Source organism: Aquarana catesbeiana, linkage group LG02 (assembly GCF_042186555.1).
Source record: "Aquarana catesbeiana isolate 2022-GZ linkage group LG02, ASM4218655v1, whole genome shotgun sequence".
Taxonomy (NCBI): domain Eukaryota; kingdom Metazoa; phylum Chordata; class Amphibia; order Anura; family Ranidae; genus Aquarana; species Aquarana catesbeiana.
In genome coordinates this window covers 272608715-272632005 of record NC_133325.1, presented here as the reverse complement: position 1 = coordinate 272632005, position 23291 = coordinate 272608715, and the positions used below count along the sequence as shown (strand labels likewise).

The 23291-nt window shown below is 39.3% G+C and overlaps 1 protein-coding gene across 3 annotated transcripts in view; it reads right to left on the bottom strand.

Moving 5' to 3' along the window:
- Positions 1–23291, bottom strand: part of NALCN (sodium leak channel, non-selective) — a 948399-nt gene that overhangs the window by 558454 nt on the left and 366654 nt on the right. For all 3 annotated transcript variants that reach the window (XM_073614438.1, XM_073614437.1, XM_073614436.1), the window contains one exon: positions 17857–18008. In XM_073614438.1, coding sequence (XP_073470539.1) covers positions 17857–18008 — 152 coding nt within the window. The remainder of the gene's footprint in view (positions 1–17856; positions 18009–23291) is intronic.

The window sequence follows — 23291 nt, the reverse complement described above, 5'->3', positions numbered from 1 at the left end:
TTCTGGGTCTTTTGGTGTGGCTGAGCTCACCGATGCGTTCTTTCTTTTTAAGGATGTTCCAAACAGTTGATTTGGCCACGCCTAATGTTTTTGCTATCTCTCTGATGGGTTTGTTTTGTTTTTTCAGCCTAATGATGGCTTGCTTCACTGATAGTGACAGCTCTTTGGATCTCATATTGAGAGTTGACAGCAACAGAATCCAAATGCAAATAGCACACTTGAAATTAACTCTGGACTTTTTATCTGCTCCTTGTAAATGGGATAATGAGGGAATAACACACACCTGGCCATGGAACAGCTGAGACCCAATTGTCCCATTACTTTTGGTCCCTTAAAAACTTGGAGGCACATATACAAACTGTTGTAATTCCTACACCGTCACCTGATTTGGATGTAAATACCCTCAAATTAAAGCTGAAAGTCTGCAGTTAAAGCACATCTTGTTAGTTTAATTTCAAATCCATTGTGGTGGTGTATAGAGCCAAAAAGATTACAATTGTGTCAATGTCCCAATATTTATGGACCTGACTGTATATATTGATTTTTGCACCTATTTGTATTTTTCTTATTGAGGTAATGTGCAGGATGAAAAAATTCGTTTAGTTTAGTTTCGTTTCGATTCGTTATTTAACTTAATTCGTTTAGTTAAATTCGTTGCATTCATTACATTCGTTTTCGGAATTCGTTTCGTTTCGTATTCGAATTCGAAAAAATTCTACCGCATTCGAAAAAATTCTACCGCATTCGAAAAAATTCGACCGTATTCGAAAAAAACTATCAAATTCGAAAAAATTCTAACACATTCGAAAAAAACTGTCAAATTCGAAAAAATTCTACCACATTCGAAAAAAACTATCAAATTCGAAAAAATTCTACCACATTCGAAAAAAACTATCAAATTCGAAAAAATTCTACCACATTCGAAAAAAACTGTCAAATTCGAAAAAATTCTACCACATTCGAAAAAAACTATCAAATTCGAAAAAATTCTACCACATTCGAAAAAAACTGTCAAATTCGAAAAAATTCTACCACATTCGAAAAAAACTGTCAAATTCGAAAAAATTCTACCACAGTCAAAAAAAACTGTCAAATTCGAAAAATTTCTACCACATTCGAAAAAAACTATAAAATTTGAAAAAAACAATAACTGAATTTGAAAAAGTAAACTATATATAACCATTTTGCGAAATTTTAAATTCGTATAGAATGAAATCGAATTCCAATAGAAAAGATTAGGATAGAATAGAAAGTATAAAAGAATAGCATAGAAAAACAATAGATCAGAATAGAAAAAAATATAATATATTGTATTCTAAGCTTTTCTATTTGAATTCGAATTCATTCTGTACCAAATTCCAATTTTGGAAGATGGTTAAATATATATATTATATTTTTTTTCTATTCTGTTCCATTGTTTTTCTATGCTATTCTTTTCTATTCTATTCTAAACTTTTCTATTCGAATTTGAATTAATTCTATGCGAAATTCGAATTTCGGAAGATGGCTTCTAAAATTAGAATTTCGTATAGAATGAATTCGAATTTGAATAGAAAAGATTAGAATAGAAATAGAATAGACTAGAAAAACAATAGAACAGAAGAGAATAAAATATAATATATATATATTTTTTTCTATTCTGTTTCATTGTTTTTCTATGCTATTCTTTTTTATTCTATTCTAAACTTTTCTATTCGAATTTGAATTCATTCTATACGAAATTCGAATTTCAGAAGATGGCTTCTGAAATTCGAATTTCGTATAGAATGAATTTGAAGTTGAATAGAAAAGAATAGACTAGAAAAACAATAGAACAGAACAGAATAAAATATAATATATATATTATATCTTATTCTATTCTGTTCTATTGTTTTTCTAGTCTATTCTTTCTACTCTATTTTAATCTTTTCTATTCAAATTAATTTTATACGAAATTCGAATTTTGGAAGATGGTTTTATATATATATATATATATATAAAATATTTTTTCTATTCTGTTCTATTGTTTTTCTATTATTTTCTATTATATTCTGATCTTTTCTATTTGAATTCAAATTCATTCTATACAAAATTCAAATTTCAGAAAATAGTTATATAGAAATAGAATGAAATCAAATTCGAAAAGAATAGAATAGAAAAACAATAGAACAGAATAGAAAGAAATATTTTTTTTATATATATATATATAAATAAATAAAATCATCTTCCGAAATTGGAATTTGGTACAGAATTAATTCGAATAGAAAAGATTAGAATAGAATATTTTATATTTTTTTCTATTCTGTTCTATTGTTTTTCTATGCTATTCTTTTATATTATTTTCTGTTCTATTCTAATCTTTTCTATTTGAATTCATTCTGTACCAAATTCCAATTTCGGAAGATGTGTGTGTATATATATATATATATATATATATATATATATTTTTTTTTTTTTTTTTTCTATTCTGTTCTATTGTTTTTCTGTTCTAGTCTTTTCTATTAGAATTCTATTTCATTCTATTTCATTCTGTTTCTGTATAACCATTTTCGGAAATTCAAATTTCGTATAGAATGATTTCGCATTCAAATAGAAAAGATTAGAATAAAATAGAAAAGAATAGAAAAGAATAGAAAAACAATAGACCAGCATAGAAAAAAAATAAAAATAAAAAATATATATATAAATATATATACCGTATTTATCGGCATATAACACGCACTTTTTTCCCCTTAAAATCAGGGGAAAATCATGGGTGCGTGTTATACGCCGATCCCTTGCGATCCTGAGCTGACAGATCTTCAGAATCGCCGACCGCGATTTGAAAATGGCGCCGAAATACACAGAGCCGGTCCTCGGCTCTTCTCGGCCACTTTCGGCTTCACTCGAGCGCCGCCCGAACCTAGCCGAGTGTACTCGGCTAGGTTCGGATAGCTCCGCTCACAGTCACGCCCATCCCGGGCGGGACTACGAGTGGAGCCGAAAGTGAACGAGAGCCGCCGAGAAGAGCCGAGGACCGGCTCTGTGTATTTTGGCGTCGGCGGCACCATTTTCAAATCGCGGTCGGCGATTTTGAAGCTCAGGATCGCAGGGGATCATAGGATTTTCAAACTGCGAGCTGCAAGGCTGCACTGGGGCAAGGCTGCACTGGGGCAAGGCTGCACTGGGATAAGACTGCAATGGACACTGGGAAGGCTGCACTGACAAGGCTGCACTGACAAGGCTGCACTGACATGGCTGCACTGAGGCAAGGCTGCACTGAGAAGGCTGCAATGATGGGCATTTAAATGTAAGTTTTTTTCCCTTAAACTTCCCTCCTAAAAGTTTTTTTTTCCTTAAAATTCCCTCCTAAACTTGGGGTGCGTGTTATACGCCTGTGCGTGTTATACGCCGATAAATACGGTAATTTTTTTGTATTATTCTCTTCTATTGTTTTTTTATGCTTTTCTTTTCTATTATTTTATATTCTATAATAGTCTTTTCAATTCAAATTCATTCTATACGAAATTCGAATTTCGGAACATGACTTCTGAAGTTTGAATTTCTTATAGAATGAATTCGAATTTGAATGGAAAAGATTAGAACAGAAAATAATAGAAAAGAATAGACTAGAAAAACAATAGAACAGAATAGAAGAAAATATAATATATATATATATTATATATTATATTTTCTTCTATTCTGTTCTATTGTTTTTCTAGTCTATTCTTTTCTATTCTATTCTAATCTTTTATATTCAAATTTGATTTCGGTCTATATGAAATTCGAATTTTGGAAGATGTTTTATATATATATATATATATATATATATATATATATAAAATTTTCTATTCTGTTTCATTGTTTTTCTATGCTATTCTTTTCTATTCTATTCTAAACTTTTCTATTCGAATTTGAATTCATTCTATACGAAATTCGAATTTCGGAAGATGGCTTCTGAAAGTGGAATTTCGTATAGAATGAATTCGAATTTGAATAGAAAAGATTAGAATAGAAAATAATAGACTAGACAAACAATAGAACAGAATAAAATATAATATATATAATTTTTTGTATTCTGTTCTATTGTTTTTCTAGTCTTTTCTCTTCTACTCTGTTCTAATCTTTTCTATTCAAATTCGAATTCATTTTATAAGAAATTCAAATTTCGGAAGATGGTTTTATATATATATATATGTGTGTGTGTGTGTATATATGTATAATATATATATATGTATATGTATAATATATATATATATATATAAAACCATCTTCCGAAATTTGAATTTCTTATAAAATGAATTCGAATTTGAATAGAAAAGATTAGAATAGAGTAGAAGAGAAAAGACTAGAAAAACAATAGAACAGAATAGAATAAATTATATATATTATATTTTATTCTGTTCTGTTCTATTGTTTGTCTAGTCTATTATTTTCTATTCTAATCTTTTCTATTTAAATTCGAATTCATTCTATACGAAATTCCACTTTCAGAAGCCATCTTCCGAAATTCGAATTTCGTATAGAATGAATTCAAATTCGAATAGAAAAGTTTAGAATAGAATAGAAAAGAATAGCATAGAAAAACAATGAAACAGAATAGAAAATTATATATATATATATATATATATATATATATATATATAACATCTTCCAAAATTCGAATTTCATATAGACCGAAATCAAATTTGAATGTAAAAGATTAGAATAGAATAAAAAATAATAGAAAAGAATAGACTAGAAAAACAATAGAACAGAATAGAAGAAAATATAATATATAGAATGAATTTGAATTGAAAATACTATTATAGAATATAAAATAATAGAAAAGAAAAGCATAAAAAAACAATAGAAGAGAATAATAAAAAAAAATTATATATATATACACATATTCTATTGCTTTATTATTTTATATTCTACCTTATTGTTTCTTTTAGAAAAACGTTTTCTATTTTTTTTTTAATTTGATTATGTTTTCGAATTCGATTCGAATATGTTTTCGAATATGTTTTCGAATTCGATTCGAATATGTTTTCGAATTCGATTCGATTATGTTTTCGAATTCGATTCGATTATGTTTTCGAATTCGATTCGAATATGTTTTCGAATTCGATTCGAATTCGTTCGTTTTTTTTTGGATTCGTTTAAGTTCTTTACTTTTGTCATTCGGAAATTCGGATGCATCCGAATTTCCGAATAATGAAAAATTCGTCCGAATTTCGATTCGGAATGAAACGAAATGCACATGCCTAGTAATAGGAAAACAAACAAACATGCTTTTTGATAGTGGTCATTTTACACTACACATGTGACAACTGTAGGTAAGTGGGCAAAAGAAGTACCTTCATCTAAATGCAAATGAACAGGAAAAAGCTGTCTGCATACAGTAAACAGTATGTCGGCATTCATATTTAATAAGGCTAAACTCCTATACCTTGGCTGGATAGACCACCTATTAAGTTTTCAAACAGTAAATACTTGTTATAATCTTACATTGCATGTGAAGATGGTATTATGTAGAATTTGACATGTCTATTAACTCAAAATTTTGCAATATTTTCTATAACCAGCTGACCGTGTTTCTTTTGTAATGATTATTTTATTTATTGATGGGAGATAACACAACTATATGACATGCAGATATACAGACACAAGTATGTCTGAGGTGCAAAATGGTATCATAACATATGTATGCTGTCAATTCCTTTATTTCCCTTTTATTTACTGTTCACATGATATTTCTTTGGAACCTAATAGCAAAATTGTTGAAATGTATTTTCTGCAACAACTACATCAGCCAATAGATGGTAGTGTTTATAAGTTTGTAGCTGCTCTATTATTTAAACTCTATGTCTTTTCTCTGTAATAAAGTTCCTGTTCCTGTCTGCAAGTTAAGCAGCAAAGCCCATGTGGACTGTGCACTGTTAGAAATTCTGTATATAGCCCTACAGAACAAACAGTCTATGGGTCCAGAAACCCAACAAGATACCCAGTCATAGCCAGGTACAGAACATAAGAAGTGCAAGATACAGCAACAGAAAGAACACTGCAACAAAATAATGAAAGAAAATGGCCATTAACACAGCTTTCACAAAACACAAAGCTTTCATTTGCAAATCTGACAAACCAGAACTACCAGTCTTGGAAATTCAAGATGAAAATGCTGCCAATAAGAGAAGGTATGTGGAAATGAATAAATTAAGTCAGGCCAGTACACCCTTCAGATGAGGGGATAGAGGAAGACCAAAAAGCTCAGAGCACAATCTCTCTTAGCATAGGAGATGATCAAATCATACATATATGTAAGTGTGAAACTGCTAAAGAAATGTGGGAAGGATTACAAAAGGTACATGAAAGAGCTAATCTCAACAATAAACTGTATTTAATTTGAAAGCTTTACCAAACCAAGCTGATAACAGGCCAGGATATGCAGGATTACATAAGGCACACCTTGGAAATGGTTGAATGTCTGAGAGGTATAGGAGAAGAAATCAAAGATATTCATGTTGCAGCACTATTGCTAAATGGCTTACCAGAAAGTTATGAAACACTTGTCACAGCACGTCCAGATGATGAACTGACATTGGAATATGTTAAAGGGTTACTAAACCCCCAACAGTAAAATCAGTCTGTATATGCAGTAAAGCATGTTTGTTATATTTGCTGTGGAATCTAAGGGGTAAATCCTGTGCAGTGTGTAAAAAGACTGTTTGATCCTGTATTCTCTGATCCTCCCCTTCTTTACTGTCCCTAATCCATCTCCTGACAGTACAGAGCCTTGCAGGCACTCTGCACCTGCTCAGTTTGGTGTGTATTGCTAGAGAGTTTTTTTTTCTTGGGAGGGTACATGTGATCAGCACAGGGCCAATCACCACTGTCTAGATAGAGGGTCAGGAGTCCTACAGCCTCATAGGTCAGTCAGAGGAGAATGAAAACTCCTCCTACAAGCTTTAACCAAACACTGATAGAAGTCATAAGACTGCTATATACTGCTGATGAGAAAGGGTATTTAGCAGATTAAATTTACTAAAATAATTGCATTTCTATGTTCTGTGTACTGTGGGAGACCATATATAGCGAATGCAGGATCCTGGGTTTTGTAGCACATTAAGGGCAAGCTTGTGGATGAATATAAGTGTAAAACAGAAACATTAATAGTGACAGTGCTTCTGTCACTGAGTCTGCTTTAACCACTTAAGGGCCGGGCCTGTTTTTCAGACTCGGTAGCTCTTTACAAGTTAAAATCAGTTTTTTTTGCTAGAAAATGACTTGGAACCCCCAAACATGCTATATATATATATATATATATATATATATATATATATATATATATATATATATATATATATATATATATATATAAACTGATTTTGCTTCAGATAATGAATATTTTAAATTCAAAAGTTGTACCTCATCTTTGCAGGCATGGTGTGGTGATTCAGGAGCTACAAGTCACATGACAACTGACAGAAATTTCTTAATTCACCTTGACCAGAGTAAAACAGAAAAAAATCACCACAGCTTATGAGCAAATAATGGAATCAGGAGGAATAGGAGACGGTTTTCTTTACTGTTATATTTACCAGGGTGTCACCAGAAAGATACCTGTAAAAAGTGTCCCCACTCTTGAAACTATTATTTTGTCAGTGAAAAAGCTCACAAAACAAGGCAATGTAGGGGATATCTTACTTGCAAAGGCTAAAATTACAGGTGAACTGTATCAGCTGAACTGCAACGAAGTGATTAATACTGCCAAAGAGGAAAAACATTCAAACTGCATTTACATATGGCACAGTGAACTTGGGCTCTAAAGTCCTGACATAATAAAGGTATTAACTGAGAATGACTATGCAAACGGAATACAAATTAGTCCATGTGATCAAACAATGAAATGCACCAACCGTATAAAAGGGAAAATGCTTTGGAAAGGCTTTTCTTGTCAGAGTAACAGCAGAGCTAAGAAACCTCTGGACTTAAAGGATAAGTTCACCTTTGTACACTTTTTTTTTTTTAATTCCAGCTCCCCTATGCGCCAATATAGCATTCATGTACTTTTTTTGCAAAAATATCAAAGCTTTCCATTAAATCTACAGTCACTTACTTTTCTTGTCCTAATTAGGGATGAGCTTCGAGTTCGAGTCGAACTCATGTTCGACTCGAACATTGGCTGTTCGCAAGTTCGCCGAACAGCGAACAATTTGGGGTGTTCGCGGCAAATTCGAATGCCGCGGAACACCCTTTAAAAGTCTATGGGAGAAATCAAAAGTGCTAATTTTAAAGGCTAATATGCAAGTTATTGTCATAAAAAGTGTTTGGGGACCTGGGTCCTGCCCCAGGGGACATGGATCAATGCAAAAAAAAGTTTTAAAAACGGCCGTTTTTTCAGGAGCAGTGATTTTAATAATGCTTAAAGTCAAACAATAAAAGTGTAATATCCCTTTAAATTTCGTACCTGGGGGGTGTCTATAGCATGCCTGTAAAGGGGCGCATGTTTCCTGTGTTTAGAATAGTCTGACAGCAAAATGACATTTTGAAGGAAAAAGCTCATTTAAAACTACCCGCGGCTATTGCATTGCCGACAATACACATAGAAGTTCATTGATAAAAACGGCATGGGAATTCCCCAAAGGGGAACCCCGAACCAAAATTTAAAAAAAAAAAATTACGTGGGAGTCCCCCTAAATTCCATACCAGGCCCTTCAGGTCTGGTATGGATTTTAAGGGGAACCCCGCGCCAAAAAAAAAAAAAAAAAAAAACGGCGTGGGGTCCCCCCAAAAATCCATACCAGACCCTTATCCAAGCACGCAACCTGGCAGGCCGCAGGAAAAGAGGGGGGGACGAGAGTGCGGCCCCCCCCCCTCCTGAACCGTACCAGGCCACATGCCCTCAACATTGGGAGGGTGCTTTGGGGTAGCCCCCCAAAACACCTTGTCCCCATGTTGATGAGGACAAGGGCCTCATCCCCACAACCCTGGCCGGTGGTTGTGGGGTCTGCGGGCGGGGGGCTTATCGGAATCTGGAAGCCCCCTTTAACAAGGGGACCCCCAGATCCCGGCCCCCCCCTGTGTGAAATGGTAAGGGGGTTCTTACCCCTACCATTTCACTAAAAAACTGTCAAAAATGTTAAAAATGACAAGAGACAGTTTTTGACAATTCCTTTATTTAAATGCTTCTTCTTTTTTCTATCTTCCTTCATCTTCTGGTTCTTCTGGTTCTTCTGGCTCTTCTGGTTCTTCCTCCGGCGTTCTCGTCCAGCATCTCCTCCGCGGCGTCTTCTATCTTCTGCTCCTCGGGCCGCTCCGCACCCATGGCATTGGGGGGAGGCTCCCGCTCTTCTCTTCTTCTCTTCTTCTTTTCTTCTCTTCTTCTCTTCTTCATTTTCTTCTCCGGGCCGCTCCGCAATCCATGCTGGCATGGAGGGAGGCTCCCGCTGTGTGACGGCGCTCCTCGTCTGACAGTTCTTAAATAACGGGGGGGCGGGGCCACCCGGTGACCCCGCCCCCCTCTGACGCACGGTGACTTGACGGGACTTCCCTGTGACGTCACGGGGAATGCCACAGGGAAGTCCCGTCATGTCCCGTGCGTCAGAGGGGGGCGGGGTCACCGGGTGGCCCCCCCCGTTATTTAAGAACTGTCAGACGAGGAGCGCCGTCACACAGCGGGAGCCTCCCTCCATGCCAGCATGGATTGCGGAGCGGCCCGGAGAAGAAAATGAAGAAGAGAAGAAGAGAAGAAAAGAAGAAGAGAAGAGCGGGAGCCTCCCCCCCATGCCATGGGTGTGGAGCGGCCCGAGGAGAAGAAGATAGAAGACGCCGCGGAGGAGATGCTGGACGAGAACGCCGGAGGAAGAACCAGAAGAGCCAGAAGAACCAGAAGATGAAGGAAGATAGAAGAAAGAAGAAGCATTTAAATAAAGGAATTGTCAAAAACTGTCTCTTGTCATTTTTAACATTTTTGACACTTTTTTCATGAAATGGTAGGGGTACTTATGTACCCCCTTACCATTTCACACGGGGGGGGGCGGGATCTGGGGGTCACCTTGTTAAAGGGGGCTTCCAGATTCCGATAAGCCCCCCGCCCGCAGACCCCCACAACCACCGGCCAGGGTTGTGGGGATGAGGCCCTTGTCCTCATCAACATGGGGACAAGGTGTTTTGGGGGGCTACCCCAAAGCACCCTCCCAATGTTGAGGGCATGTGGCCTGGTACGGTTCAGGAGGGAGGGGGGGCCGCACTCTCGTCCCCCCCTCTTTTCCTGCGGCCTGCCAGGTTGCGTGCTCGGATAAGGGTCTGGTATGGATTTTTTGGGGGACCCCACGCCGTTTTTTTTTTTTTTTTTTAGCGCGGGGTTCCCCTTAAAATCCATACCAGACCTGAAGGGTCTGATATGGAATTTAGGGGGAACCCCACGTCATTTTTTTTTTTTAATTTTGGCCGGGGTTCCCCTTAATATCCATACCAGACCTGAAGGGCCTGGTATGGAATTTAGGGGGACTCCCATGTCATTTTTTTTTTTAAATTTTGGTTCGGGGTTCCCCTTTGGGGAATTCCCATGCCGTTTTTATCAATGAACTTCTATGTGTATTGTCGGCAATGCAATAGCCGCGGGTAGTTTTAAATGAGTTTTTTCCTTCAAAATGTCATTTTGCTGTCAGACTGTTCTAAACACAGGAAACATGCGCCCCTTTAGAGGCATACTATAGACACCCCCCAGGTACGAAATTTAAAGGGATATTACACTTTTATTGTTTGACTTTAAGCATTATTAAAATCACTGCTCCTGAAAAAACGGCCGTTTTTAAAACTTTTTTTTGCATTGATCCATGTCCCCTGGGGCAGGACCCGGATCCCCAAACACTTTTTATGACAATAACTTGCATATTAGCCTTTAAAATTAGCACTTTTGATTATTCATGTTCGTGTCCCATAGACTTTAACGGTGTTCGCGTGTTCGAACGAACTTTTTTCCTGTTCGCATGTTCTGGTGCGAACCGAACAGGGGGGTGTTCGGCTCATCCCTAGTCCTAATCCACGTTTCCAGACATTTCCATTAGTAATGTCTTTCTTCTTGATCAGACTGTAGGCCATGACACAGGAAGGAGTTGACCAGCTGACCTTATTAGCACACACCCTGCATCATTCACCAACCCATTCCCAGGTGTACATTTTTTAAATGAAATGCAATCAATCAGTGATCACCCTTCTCACTAAATACACAATACACAATCAGATTGTATAGTGTATGGCCATGTTTATACACCTAAAATTACTAGTTGCGCTTTCAGTGCCATTTATTATAAATGGCACACCAAACACAGAAGCAAACACACATTTTGCTATGAAATTTCGCTGTGAAATTGATGCAGTAACACAAGAACAATGAGGCTCCATTCACATCTGTGCGTTTCCTTGCATTTTCAGAAATGCGCTGCACCAAAAATCGCAGTAAAAAAACGCACCCAGCTCCACTCTAAAAAAAAGTTCTGAAGCTTCATTGGGGCGATTGCTGTGTGTAGGGCAGCTCATTCAGGTGGATGGGCTGCCCTATTTGTGATAAGTGAAAATGCTAGTTGTGAACGGGGCTTGACAGCTGAGTGTTTCTGTCCACTCCCTCCTATGTACTTGTATAAAGATGGCCATACACTATGCAATCTGATCGTTTATTTAGTGAGAAGGGTGATCACTGATTGATTGCATTTCATTTAAAAAATGTGCACCTGGGAATGGGTGGGTGGATGATGCAGGGTGTGTGCTAATGAGGTCAGCTGGTCAACTCCTTCCTGTGGCATTAACTTAAGTCTGATCAGGAAGAAGACATTACTAATGGAAACATCTGGAAACGTGTATTAGAACAAGAAGAGTGGGTAATAGTAGATTTATTGGAAAGCTTTGATATTTTTGCAAAAAAAGTACATGAATGCTATATTGGTGCATACAAATTTACAAAGGTGAACTTTAAATAATTCAGATCTTTGCAAGTTTGCGGTGGAAAACTTGACTCCACGAAAGACGATTACCCCAGATATACAGTACTACACTATATCTCAGGGATATGTAATTAGCGGACCTCCAGCTGTTGCAAAACTATAAGTCCCATCACGCCTCTGCCTCTGGGTGTCATGCTTGTGGCTGTCAGAGTCTTGCTATGCCTTATGGAACTTGTAGTTCTGTAACAGCTGGAGGTCCGCTAATTGCATATCCCTGCTATATCTGTTACACAACAAACGTGAAGTACCAGAGAAACTTGAACAGTATTTGGTTCAAGTAAGCAACAAATTTTGAAAAATGCCGAATGTATTGCGCACAGACAGTGGAGCTGAATATACAGGTGATAACACACAGGCGATTCTCAGAAAACATGTTATAATATTTCAAATTACTGTACCATACAACCCAGAACAAAATGGGGTTGCAGAAAGAATGAACCATATTCTATGTGAGAGTGGAAGAACCATGCTGTTTGATGCAGAAATGCTAACCACATACTGGGGGGAGGAGGCAATTATGACCACATGCTATCTGCAAAATTGACTACCAGGACAATCAAGTGAGAAAACTCCATATGAACTGTAGAATGGAAAAGCGCCAAATTTGAACCATCTAAAATTTTTGGAAGCAAAGTCTATGTAGACATCCCCCAAACAAACTTACAAAATAGGATGCTCGCACAAAGGAAGGTGTACTTGAGGGGTACAGTGAATCTCAAATGGGATACAGAATTCTATACCAAGACACAAACAAGGTAATCATCAGTAGACGTGTAATTGTCAATGAAACTTCAGTGTGTTCAAAATTTCATGAGCTAACACAAACACTTTAAACTGAGGAAAATTCCACATAAGTGTCACATGAAGATAAGCAAGAAAGTGACAAAGAAATAGAAATTAACGCAGACAATCCAAATACTGTAAAAGAAGAAAACAGGCCACAAGAGGCTTCAATCAGGAAATCCACCAGAAGCTATAAAGGTATACCAGCCAAACGTTTGTCTTATGTTGCTCACATAGCATTAAAACCAAAGCCAGATTCATGGGATAAGATGCAAAGACTTCTAACTCATGAGAAACAAAAGTGGATCAAAATTACTGATGAAGATTGCAGATGTTTTGACAAAACCGCTCACAAGTAACAGGTTTATAGAACTGAGATCCGAAATGGGACTAATATAAGGAGTAGTTTTTGAGTGGGGTGTTGGAATACATTGTTCATCTTTTTTGTGCAACAACTACATCAGCCAGTAGATGGCAGTGTTTATAAGTTTCTAGCTGCTATATGCTTAAACTCTATGTCTTTTCTCTGTAATAAAGTTCCTGTTCCTGCCTGCAAGTTAAGCAGCAAAGCCCATGTGGACTGTGCACTGTTTGTTCTTCTAACAGAGAAAATTGAGTACTGTCCATGATACTTTTTTATATGCACTAACATACAATTTTTCAGGACAAGCTTTTGGTGGTAAGTCCCCTTCTACTACTAGTACTGCTTGGACTTTGAAAAAGGGGACATTGCCCCCGTAAGCTTGTCCTGAAAAATTGTATGTTAGTGCAAATAAAAAAAGCTTGTATCTTAGCTACGTTAAGCATGATATATTGCTTTTTATTTTTGGTGTGTTGAGTTTGGGTTTCAGGACAGGGCTTACAGGACCAAAAACAAGCGTCAATTAAAATGTGAGCACCCATGACCCTGACCTCATTTTATAAACTGTCCTGAACACACAACCTAACCCTAATGCCCCGTACACACGATTGGACTTTCCGACAACAAAACCGTGGATTTTTGTTCGAAGGATGTTGGCTCCAACTTGTCTTGCATACACACAGTCACACAAATGTTGGCCAACAATTCTGAATGTAGTGACGTACAAGACGTACGTGATATCTCCATTACGAACACTAGTTATATCTCTGGATCTTACTTGATTCCAAGCATGCGTGGACTTTTGTCCGATGGACTTGTCTACACACGATTGTAAAGTCTGACAACAAACATTTGTTGGCGGGAAATTTGAGAACCTGCTAGCCAACATTTATTGTCGGAAAGTCCGACAACAAATGTTGATGGAGCATACACACGGTCGGACTTTCAGCCAACAAGCTCACATCCAACATCTGTTGCTGGGAAAATCCGATCGTGTGTACGGGCATAACACTCATTCATATCTGGGAACTTTCCATACCCAGTCTAAAGGTTTTGAAGTCTTATCTCCATGCTGCCAGGAGTTTCGTCCAGCTCAGTCCTCTCCTCTCCTGCCATTGAAAAAGCAATGTTGCCTGATGTGAGGAACTTTATGGGGCATTGATCTGGGACAAGGAGATCAGGAATTCCAATTTTATTCTGGCTATCCAATCTGCATGCTTGGTCCAGATTAGACATGTGCACACTGAAATATTTTGTTTCGGAATTTCGTTTTCGTCCGAAAAATACATTTATTTAGTTACTCCCGAAATTCGTTTTTATTTATTTCCATTTTCGTTAAAAATTGCATTCGTCCGAAAATACAAATTAATTAAGGTTGAATCTGTCATTGAAGGCTTATGGTGTCTGTCGAATGTTCAAAGATTTAACGGAGCAGCTAAACTGTACGATGCCGCAATCATACATTTCCGATCGAATTTTCCGCCTACAAGCTAGCTGTAGTAGAATTCTAATGTTGTATGTCTGTCTTTTGAAATGATTCAGTGTGTGTGTGTCTCTCTGCTAGCAAATCGTAAGTGAAAGTAAGTTGGCTGTACGTGTGTACTTACTTAGTTCTAGCTATTTTACTGCCCCTCCTCTTTGGTTACAATCGGCCAATAATATTCATCATCATCATTATTTTTATTTGACTTCCCCCACCCAATTCCAGCAGCGATCTTTTCTCTCTATGTCAAATCTTTTCTCTCTATGTCGAATCTTTTCTCTCTATGTCGAATCTTTTCTCTCTATGTAGAATAATCTTGGACTAATAGAGTTAAGGTTAGGCACATTCGACCACAGGTTCAATAGACACAGATTGTTATTGTCAGCGTCATGTCGAATCTCCTATCTATATGAAACTGTTGTCGCAAAGAAAACAAAAATAAAGCATTTGTTTATGTCGGATCTTTCGGTTTTCGTATTCTGCACTTTCGTTATCGTTTGTTAAAATGATAATGAAAATACCTGAAATTTGGACTAAAATGCATTCGGACGAAAACGAATGCACATGTCTAGTCCAGATCAGTGAAAGTACTGAAGCCAGATAAAGCTAGGCTACTAGTATTCTTAGAAGAAAGGTGCCCTTTATTTCTCATACTGCAAGTCTCATTTTAACACTTAAACCAAATGTGTACAATTAATCCTTCGTTCCTAAAGAAATCCTACCCCACCCCCCCACCACTCCCCCCCAACACACACACCTAACCCTTAATTAACACCCTAGCCCTTGACCATAAACCTAAGAAATCCTTCATTACCGCCTAAAACTATGTATTAGCTTAATTGGTATCAAAAATATTTGCACTATAAAAACAATCCTTCAAAAAGTTGTTTGAGCGCAAAGCTCAACCAGCACGCACATCACATGGCAAAAGCACAGTTGTATATTATTCAGATTACTGCACATCTTTATCATATAAATAACCCACACCGAGGGGCAGAATCACCTTGAGATGCCACTGTGCCTAGAGGCAGCACAAACAAAAGAGCATCTTTCTCCTGTGAATTCATTGACCATACACTTTCTTTCCCGTCGCCAGCAGAAATACAGTCTCATATGAAGTTAGTTATACAGCCACAATATTCTAATATGGTTAAAACTGAACTCAAGGCAGATATATAAAAAAAACACAAATGAAAGCAGCTCTGTAATACATTAATACATTCTTAGGGGCTTGTTAACACCAGGTGCGTTGATTTGCAGGCTCAATGCAGGCTGAACTCAAGGACCCTGGCAAAGCAATTGTTTTCTATGTGCCTATGTCACACCATACAAGAGCACTGATGTGCATTGCATAAAAATGCAGCATGTCTGCATTATATGCAATGCACTAAAAAGCACATTGTTTTGACTGGGCATCAACCTCTTGCAGTCTCTATACAGCAGAGCTCTGAGTTGGGTAGGAAGATGCACAGCAAGGAGCCAGTCAGTTGTGCTCTAGTGCAGAGAGCATGCTGATAGAAGAAGAAAGAGCTCATCAGCCTGCGGCTTATAATTTTACTGTCCAGTCACAGGGTGAGAGTGAGGAGGAAATCTGTAATTGTTATTGAACTGCAACAGGACCCCTCTCCTGCCAGACAGAGCAATGGTATGTGGGATAGCTGTGTAAATCCCCGGACAGGATGGACAGAAATACAAGTCCTTTGGCAGGTAAAACTGTAAACACATACAGTATCTCACAAAAGTGAGTACACCCCTCACATTTTTGTAAATATTTTATTATTTCTTTTCATGTGACAACACTCAAGAAATGACACTTTGCTACAATGTAAAGTAGTGAGTGTACAGCTTGCATAACAGTGTAAATTTGCTGCCCCCTCAAAATAACTCAACACACAGCCATTAATGTCTAAACCACTGGCAACAAAAGTAAGTACACCCCTAAGTGAAAATGTCCAAATTGGGCCCAAAGTGTCAATATTTTGTGTGGCCACCATTATTTTCCAGCACTGCCTTAACCCTCTTGGACATGGAGTTCACCAGAGCTTCACAGGTCTCCACTGAAGTCCTCTTCCACTCCTCCATGAAGATATCATGGAGCTGGTGGATGATAGAGACCTTGCGCTCCTTCACCTTCCAGTTGAGGATGCCCCACAGATGCTCAATAGGGTTTAGGTTTGGAGACATGCTTGGCCAGTCCATAATCTTTACCCTCAGCTTCTTTAGCAAGGCAGTGGTCATCTTGGAGGTGTGCTTGGGGTCATTATCATGTTGGAATACTGCCCTGTGGCCAAGTCTCAGAAGGGAGGGGATCATTCTCTGCTTCAGTATGTCACAGTACATGTTGGCATTCATGGTTCTCTCACTAAACTGTAGCTCCCCAGTGCCGGCAGCACTCATGCAGCCCCAGACCATGACACTCCTACTACCATGCTTGACTGTAGGCAAGACACACTTGTCTTTGTACTCCTCACCTGGTTGCCGCCACACACGCTTGACACCATCTGAACCAAATAAGTTTATCTTGGTCTCATCAGACCACAGGACATGGTTCCAGTAATCCATGTCCTTAGTCTGCTAGTCTTCAGCAAACTGTTTGCGGGCTTTCTTGTGCATCATCTTTAGAAGAGGCTTCCTTCTGGGACGACAGCCATGCAGACCAATTTGATGCAGTATTTGGCGTATGGTCTGAGCACTGACAGGCTGACCCCCCATCCCTTCAACCTCTGCAGCAATGCTGGCAGCACTCATACGTCTATTTTCCCAAAGACAACCTCTGGATATGATGTGGAGCACATGCAATCAACTTCCTTGGTCGACCATGGTGAGGCCTGTTCTAAGTGGAACCTGTCCTGTTAAACTGCTGTATGGTCTTGGCCACCGTGCTGCAGCTAATCTTCTTATAGCCTAGGCCATCTTTATGTAGAGCAACAATTCTTTTTTCCAGATCCTCAGAGAGTTCTTTGCCATGAGGTGCCATGTTGAACCTCCCTCACTTGGGGGTGTACTGACTTTTGTTGCCAGCGTTTTAGACATTAATGGCTGTGTGTTGAGTTATTTTGAGGGGACAGCAAATTTACACTGTTATACAAGCTGTACACTTACTACTTTACATTGTAGCAAAGTGTCATTTCTTAAGTGTTGTCACATGAAGAGATATAATAAATTATTTACTAAAATGTGAGGGGTGTACTCACTTTTGTGAGATACTGTACATATGCATATATTCGAATAGTTTTATAAATATTAAAACTGCACTGAAAGATATATATTGTACTAAGACATACCAATTTCATTGAAGCCACTATATCCAAGTTCCTGTCTACTCAGACCAAGGTTTTCCAGATCCATACACTTAAAGCCTCGGGGACATTGGTATCCTTCTCCATCTGGTGAACAATGAGTATCCGGAATAGCAAGATTATTCCAAGTCACATTTCTGGAATAAAAAAACAATAAAAAAAGAAATGCAGTCAAGCTAACAAATACAATACTGACATAATTTCATAGACAAAGGGTAGTGCTGGAACATTAAAGCCACGCTGCAGTGGTTTTGAGTCTTTTCTATTTTTTTTAATTTATAAGCTTTAAAAACGTTTTCACTTTTTTTATTGTATATATATATATATATATATATATATATATATATATATATATATATATATATATATATATATATATATATATATATATATATATATATATATATATATATATCTAGCTAGACAACTTTTGATTATCTAAAGAAAGAGCAAATGTATTTTTGGCATTTCAGGCAGGCCTCTACCATTAAAACTTTGGATGGGGCCTTTTAAGACCACACCCAAAGTTGTGAAATGCTTCAAATCATTCAAGTATACATTTTAGCGACTGGGCTTTGTAGAAAAAAAACAAAAAACAGTTTTTTATCATAGGTAGGAATTGGAAAACATGAAAGCTTAAAGCTCCACCTTCCAGCAGACATGAGAATGTATAGTATTAATATGGTATATTTTTATTTACAGACTAAACCCGTCTTTTTTATTTTTTAGTTCCAATCATAAAAAAAAACAAAAAAACAACTATACACTAAAGCATTAACATTCCTATTAAGTCAACGCAGTCATTCTCAATCATAGGCACAATAGGCTAATTCGTTGCTGAAAACGGAAAATTGAATACTTACCTTTCCGTAATTTTCCTTTCCTGGTGCCTGCCCATGGCAGCATACCCATGGTTGGTTGCTCCGCCCTCCACCAACCCACAGGACCATTTTAACTCTATAAAAAAAGAGGTCCTCCCCTTAGTCAGTATTCTTGTAACTAGATCTCATAACGCTAAGGATCATTGAAGGGAGGGTGTATGCTGCCATGGGCAGGCACCAGGCAAGGAAAATTACGGAAAGGTAAGTATTCAATTTTCCGTTTTCCTTGTGCCTCCCATGGTCATTACCCTCCTTTTACATTTTGATATTGTTTTGTTTATTCCTAGACTGGTGGACTCAGGGTTGGATACTAATCCACTGAGCCCGATATAGTTTGTGACCAATCCCGGGTTGGCTGACAAGCAACAGTCTAACTTGTATGGGGCAACTCAGTGCTAATACACATGCTATACAGCACCTTTTTGAGGTAATTAACCCAACGTCCACATTTGCCAAACCTTCCCTCCCCCTCCCCTCCCCTTTGTTACCCCTTTTCTCCATGTGCAATTCCCTCGTGTTTCCTCCCCTTTCCCCTCCGTCCCGTCCCCCTCCCCTTTTCCCTCCGTCCTTCCCCTCCCCTCCTTTCTCTCCTTTTTTTTTTTTTCTTCCCCCTCCCCCCCCCTTTCCCCTCCCTTCTCCCTCACCTGTCCTCTCCCTGGTACATTTTGGTCTATTCACTTTTGTTTTATCACATTCTCACATTTAGTGGTTGTTTTTTACCACCCACTTTTCTCATCACTTCACTATATTTCCTATTCGTTCACTGGACCACTTTCACATAGAGCATCAACTGAGGGATTGCCTACACCCTATATTGCCTATGAAGAATATCATACATACTCATATACCTTATGTCTGTACTCTTGGTGTATGTTGGAGGCATCTGTCCCCCAGCGTCTCTTCTTGGACACATAATTAATGTGGCTTAAGTGACCTAATTTACTATGGACACTTTTTTGGTTCCCACTACAGGTGTAATTTCTGTGCTCCCTGGTCGGTCGTTGGCTCGGCGGGCGGTGTTCAAGAGTGTGACCTCTCGCAAGTCACGTCGCTGCTTTCACTGCCCCGGTCCGTGTTGTGTTGGTGATAGAGGCGCCTGGTGTTCTCCCTTTGGGGAAGACGGGGGGACAGTCCTTTTAGGGGATCTCCATGTGGGAGGTTCTGTTCCTTTTCCTGCTGGACACACATTATTGGGTAACTATACTGCATTTATGCACCATATGGTGAATGTAATTATTGTTATATCAATGCAACCTACTTATGTGTATCAATTCTACTTATGTATATTTTCCAGCAGACTGATCCTCTGAAGAAGACCCCAAGCACAGGGGTTGAAACACGTCAGTTTTAAATATTCATGCTACCCAGCGTTGTTGTGAATATGTGTCTGCCAATGTGTGTTCAGCTTATTTAATATATAATTTTATTTCAAGTACCCCCCACTGGAGCTCATTGTTTTAGCTTTCATGGTATACTATTTAATAAATTTGTCATATTTTTTGATATCCAATTTGACTCCTTTTTTGTTATTGCGCTGCCTAAAAACCCCACCCTGGGGGAACCTTTTTCTTTTGTTTTCAGTCTCTAAGGGGTGAGCAGCAATCCCTTTCCTCCTCTCTAGTGTCTTCTTCCATTTTTTGTACATCCCATGTCAGCATACCCATGGTAAATAACTCGCTTACAGGGAGGGTACTGCAATAAAGCAATTTAATTAAACAAAAAAGCTACAGTACAGATGACTGCAAAGTCCTTTCCCCAAACTCTTGGGGAAGTAAGGACTGCTGGGTCCACACTATAGTGGGACATAAACGTGCTGAAGGACGACCAACTGGCCGCTCGACAAATTGTCTCAGGGGAGACTCGCGCCAAAGCTGCCCAGGAGGAGGCTATTCCATGCGTTGAGTGCGCATTGACCGCATATGGAACTGGGAGACCACTAGCCCGATATGCTCTTTGGATTAACCTTACAATCCAGCTTGCCAAGGTCGTCTTAGATGCTGCCATTCCCTTTCTGGCACCCTTGGGGATGACAAATAGCCATTGATCTTTCCTGAACTGCTGCGTCAAATTTAGGTAGTCACTTAGGGATCTGGCTATATCCAACTCATGCAGTTTTGAAGAGGCTGGATCCTCCCCGAATGCTGGAAGAACCCACTCTTGGTTCAGATGGAAGACTGAAGGTACTTTAAGGATGAACTGATGAATAGGTTGCAACACCACCCTGTCCGAGAAGAAGGTAATGTAGGGTTCTTGTGACCCTAATGCTTGGATCTCTGATACCCTGGGACCCGAAGTGATGGCGACTAGAAAGACTGCCTTCAGAGAAATATCCTCCAAGGTGCTTTCTTCTGTGCGAGCAAACGGAGGTTTTGAAAGGATATTAAGCACGATAGTCAAATCCCATTTGGGGTATAGCGTCTTTCTAGGCGGTCTCAATCTTAGAACTGCTTTCAAGAAACGTTCCACCAGAGGATCTAGCGCCCACCGGGTGTCTGTTAGAGCTGAAAGGGCTGAAGCCTGGACCTTAAGCGTATTCAGGCCCAAACCTAAGTCCAATCCACTCTGTAAAAAGAGGAGTATGTTCTGGATTCCGGGGTTTAGAGGATCGAAATGGTTAGTTTCTGCCAATTCCGTAAACTTTCTCCAAACTCTATAGTATGTGGAATTCGTAGATGCTTTTCTGGCCTTTAGTAGTGTTTGAATGACATTATGTGAACATCCTAACTCTCCCAACCTTTTCCGCTCAACTTCCAAACCCTCAAGTCTAGGATCTCCGGGTGCGGGTGACAGAACTTGCCTTGAGACAGAAGGTTGTCTATGCGTGGAAGGTGAAGCGGTTTGCACAAGGTCATCTTGATTAGCAACGTGAACCACGGTCTCTTGGGCCAGTATGGAATCACTGCTAAAACTGTGATCGCTTCTGTGGTTAGATGTTGGAGAAACCTCAGTATCAGTGGAGTTGGTAGGTATGCGTATGCCATCTGAAAGTTCCATGGCTGGGTTAGGGCATCCACCCCTGCTAATTTCGAAGATGGGAACCTTGAAAAGAAAAGCGGTGTCTTCGCATTGAGCGGGGAGGCAAATAGGTCTATTTCGGGAGTGCCCCATTGTTGGCATATCCAGGAGAAGACCCTCGGATTCACAGACCACTCGTTGTTGTGGCTGAAAGATCTTGAAAGCTGATCGGCTAACTGGTTCTCTGGCCCTGGGATATATGAGGCTCGTAGGTTGACTAAATTCCTCTCGGCCCATGTCAGAATGGGTGTCACTTCGTTCAGAAGGGACCTGCTGTGCGTTCCTCCTTGATTCTGAACATAAGCTACTGCCGCTTTGTTGTCCATCTGGAGAAGGATGGATTTTCCCCTGAGGAAGGTGGCCAGAGACAGGATTGCTAACCAAGCCGCCCTTAGCTCCAAGGTGTTTGATACTACCTCTGTCGCATTGAATTGCCATCTGCCCTGTACCAACTGGTCTTGGTAATGTGCCCCCCATCCTAACTAACTTGCGTCTGTCGTCAGAACAGTCCATGGGATGGGGCCAAGGGGACAGTGAAGCAGAAGGTTGGATGGTCTTGTCCACCACCAAAGGCTGGATTTCATTGTAGGTGTAATCAATATCCTCTGCTCTAGGCGATCTTTCTTCCACTGTGATAAGAAGCCCACCTGGTAAGTCCGTAGATGCCATCTGGCCCATTTCACCATAGGTATGCATGAAGAGAGGGAACCTAGCAGGCTTAGACAGTCTGATGCTGCCATAGAATGGCTCGCTAGCGCCCTTTTCACTTTCCCTATCAATGAAGGGATTTTTTCTGCCGGGAGTGAAAGTGCTCTTCCTGGAGTGTTGAAGAATGCCCCTGGGTAAATTATCTCCTGTGTGGGCGTAAGTTGACTTTTGGCGTAGTTGATTAGCCAACCAAACTTTATCAGTGTGTCTAGGACCAACTGTACATGTATCACCAAGGTCTGCCTGTGCTGAGAAAGAACTAGAATATCGTCCAAATAGTGTAGTACTCGAATCCCCTTCTCTCGAAGAGGAGCCAAGATCGCTACTAGCACTTTGGTGAAAGTTCTGGGCACTGTTGAAATCCCGAAGGGAAGGCATTGGAATTGAAGATGTAAGTCGCCTATTCTGAACCAAAGAAAAGGGTTGAAACTGAGGGCGGATAGGTATGTGCAGATACGCATCCTGAAGGTCTATGGACCCCATCCAATCTCCTGGCTGAACAGATAGAATGACCGTGTTTAAGGACTCCATCTTGAAATGTTCCACCCGGATATACCTGTTCAGCCTCTTCAGGTCTAGCACCGGCCTCCAACCCCCCGATTTTTTGGGGACCAAGAAGACTGGGGAATAAAAGCCTAAGTGCTTCTCCAAGTCTGGAACTGGTACTACTGCCTGCTGGAGAACAAGCATTTTGACATATTGAAGAAGGGCCTCCTTCTTCTCTCTGGAGGTTGGAATCTTGGTGGCCTGAAAGGAATAGAGGGGAGGCTGCCTTTTGAATCCCCAGAAATGACCTTGACAGACCGTGGACACTGC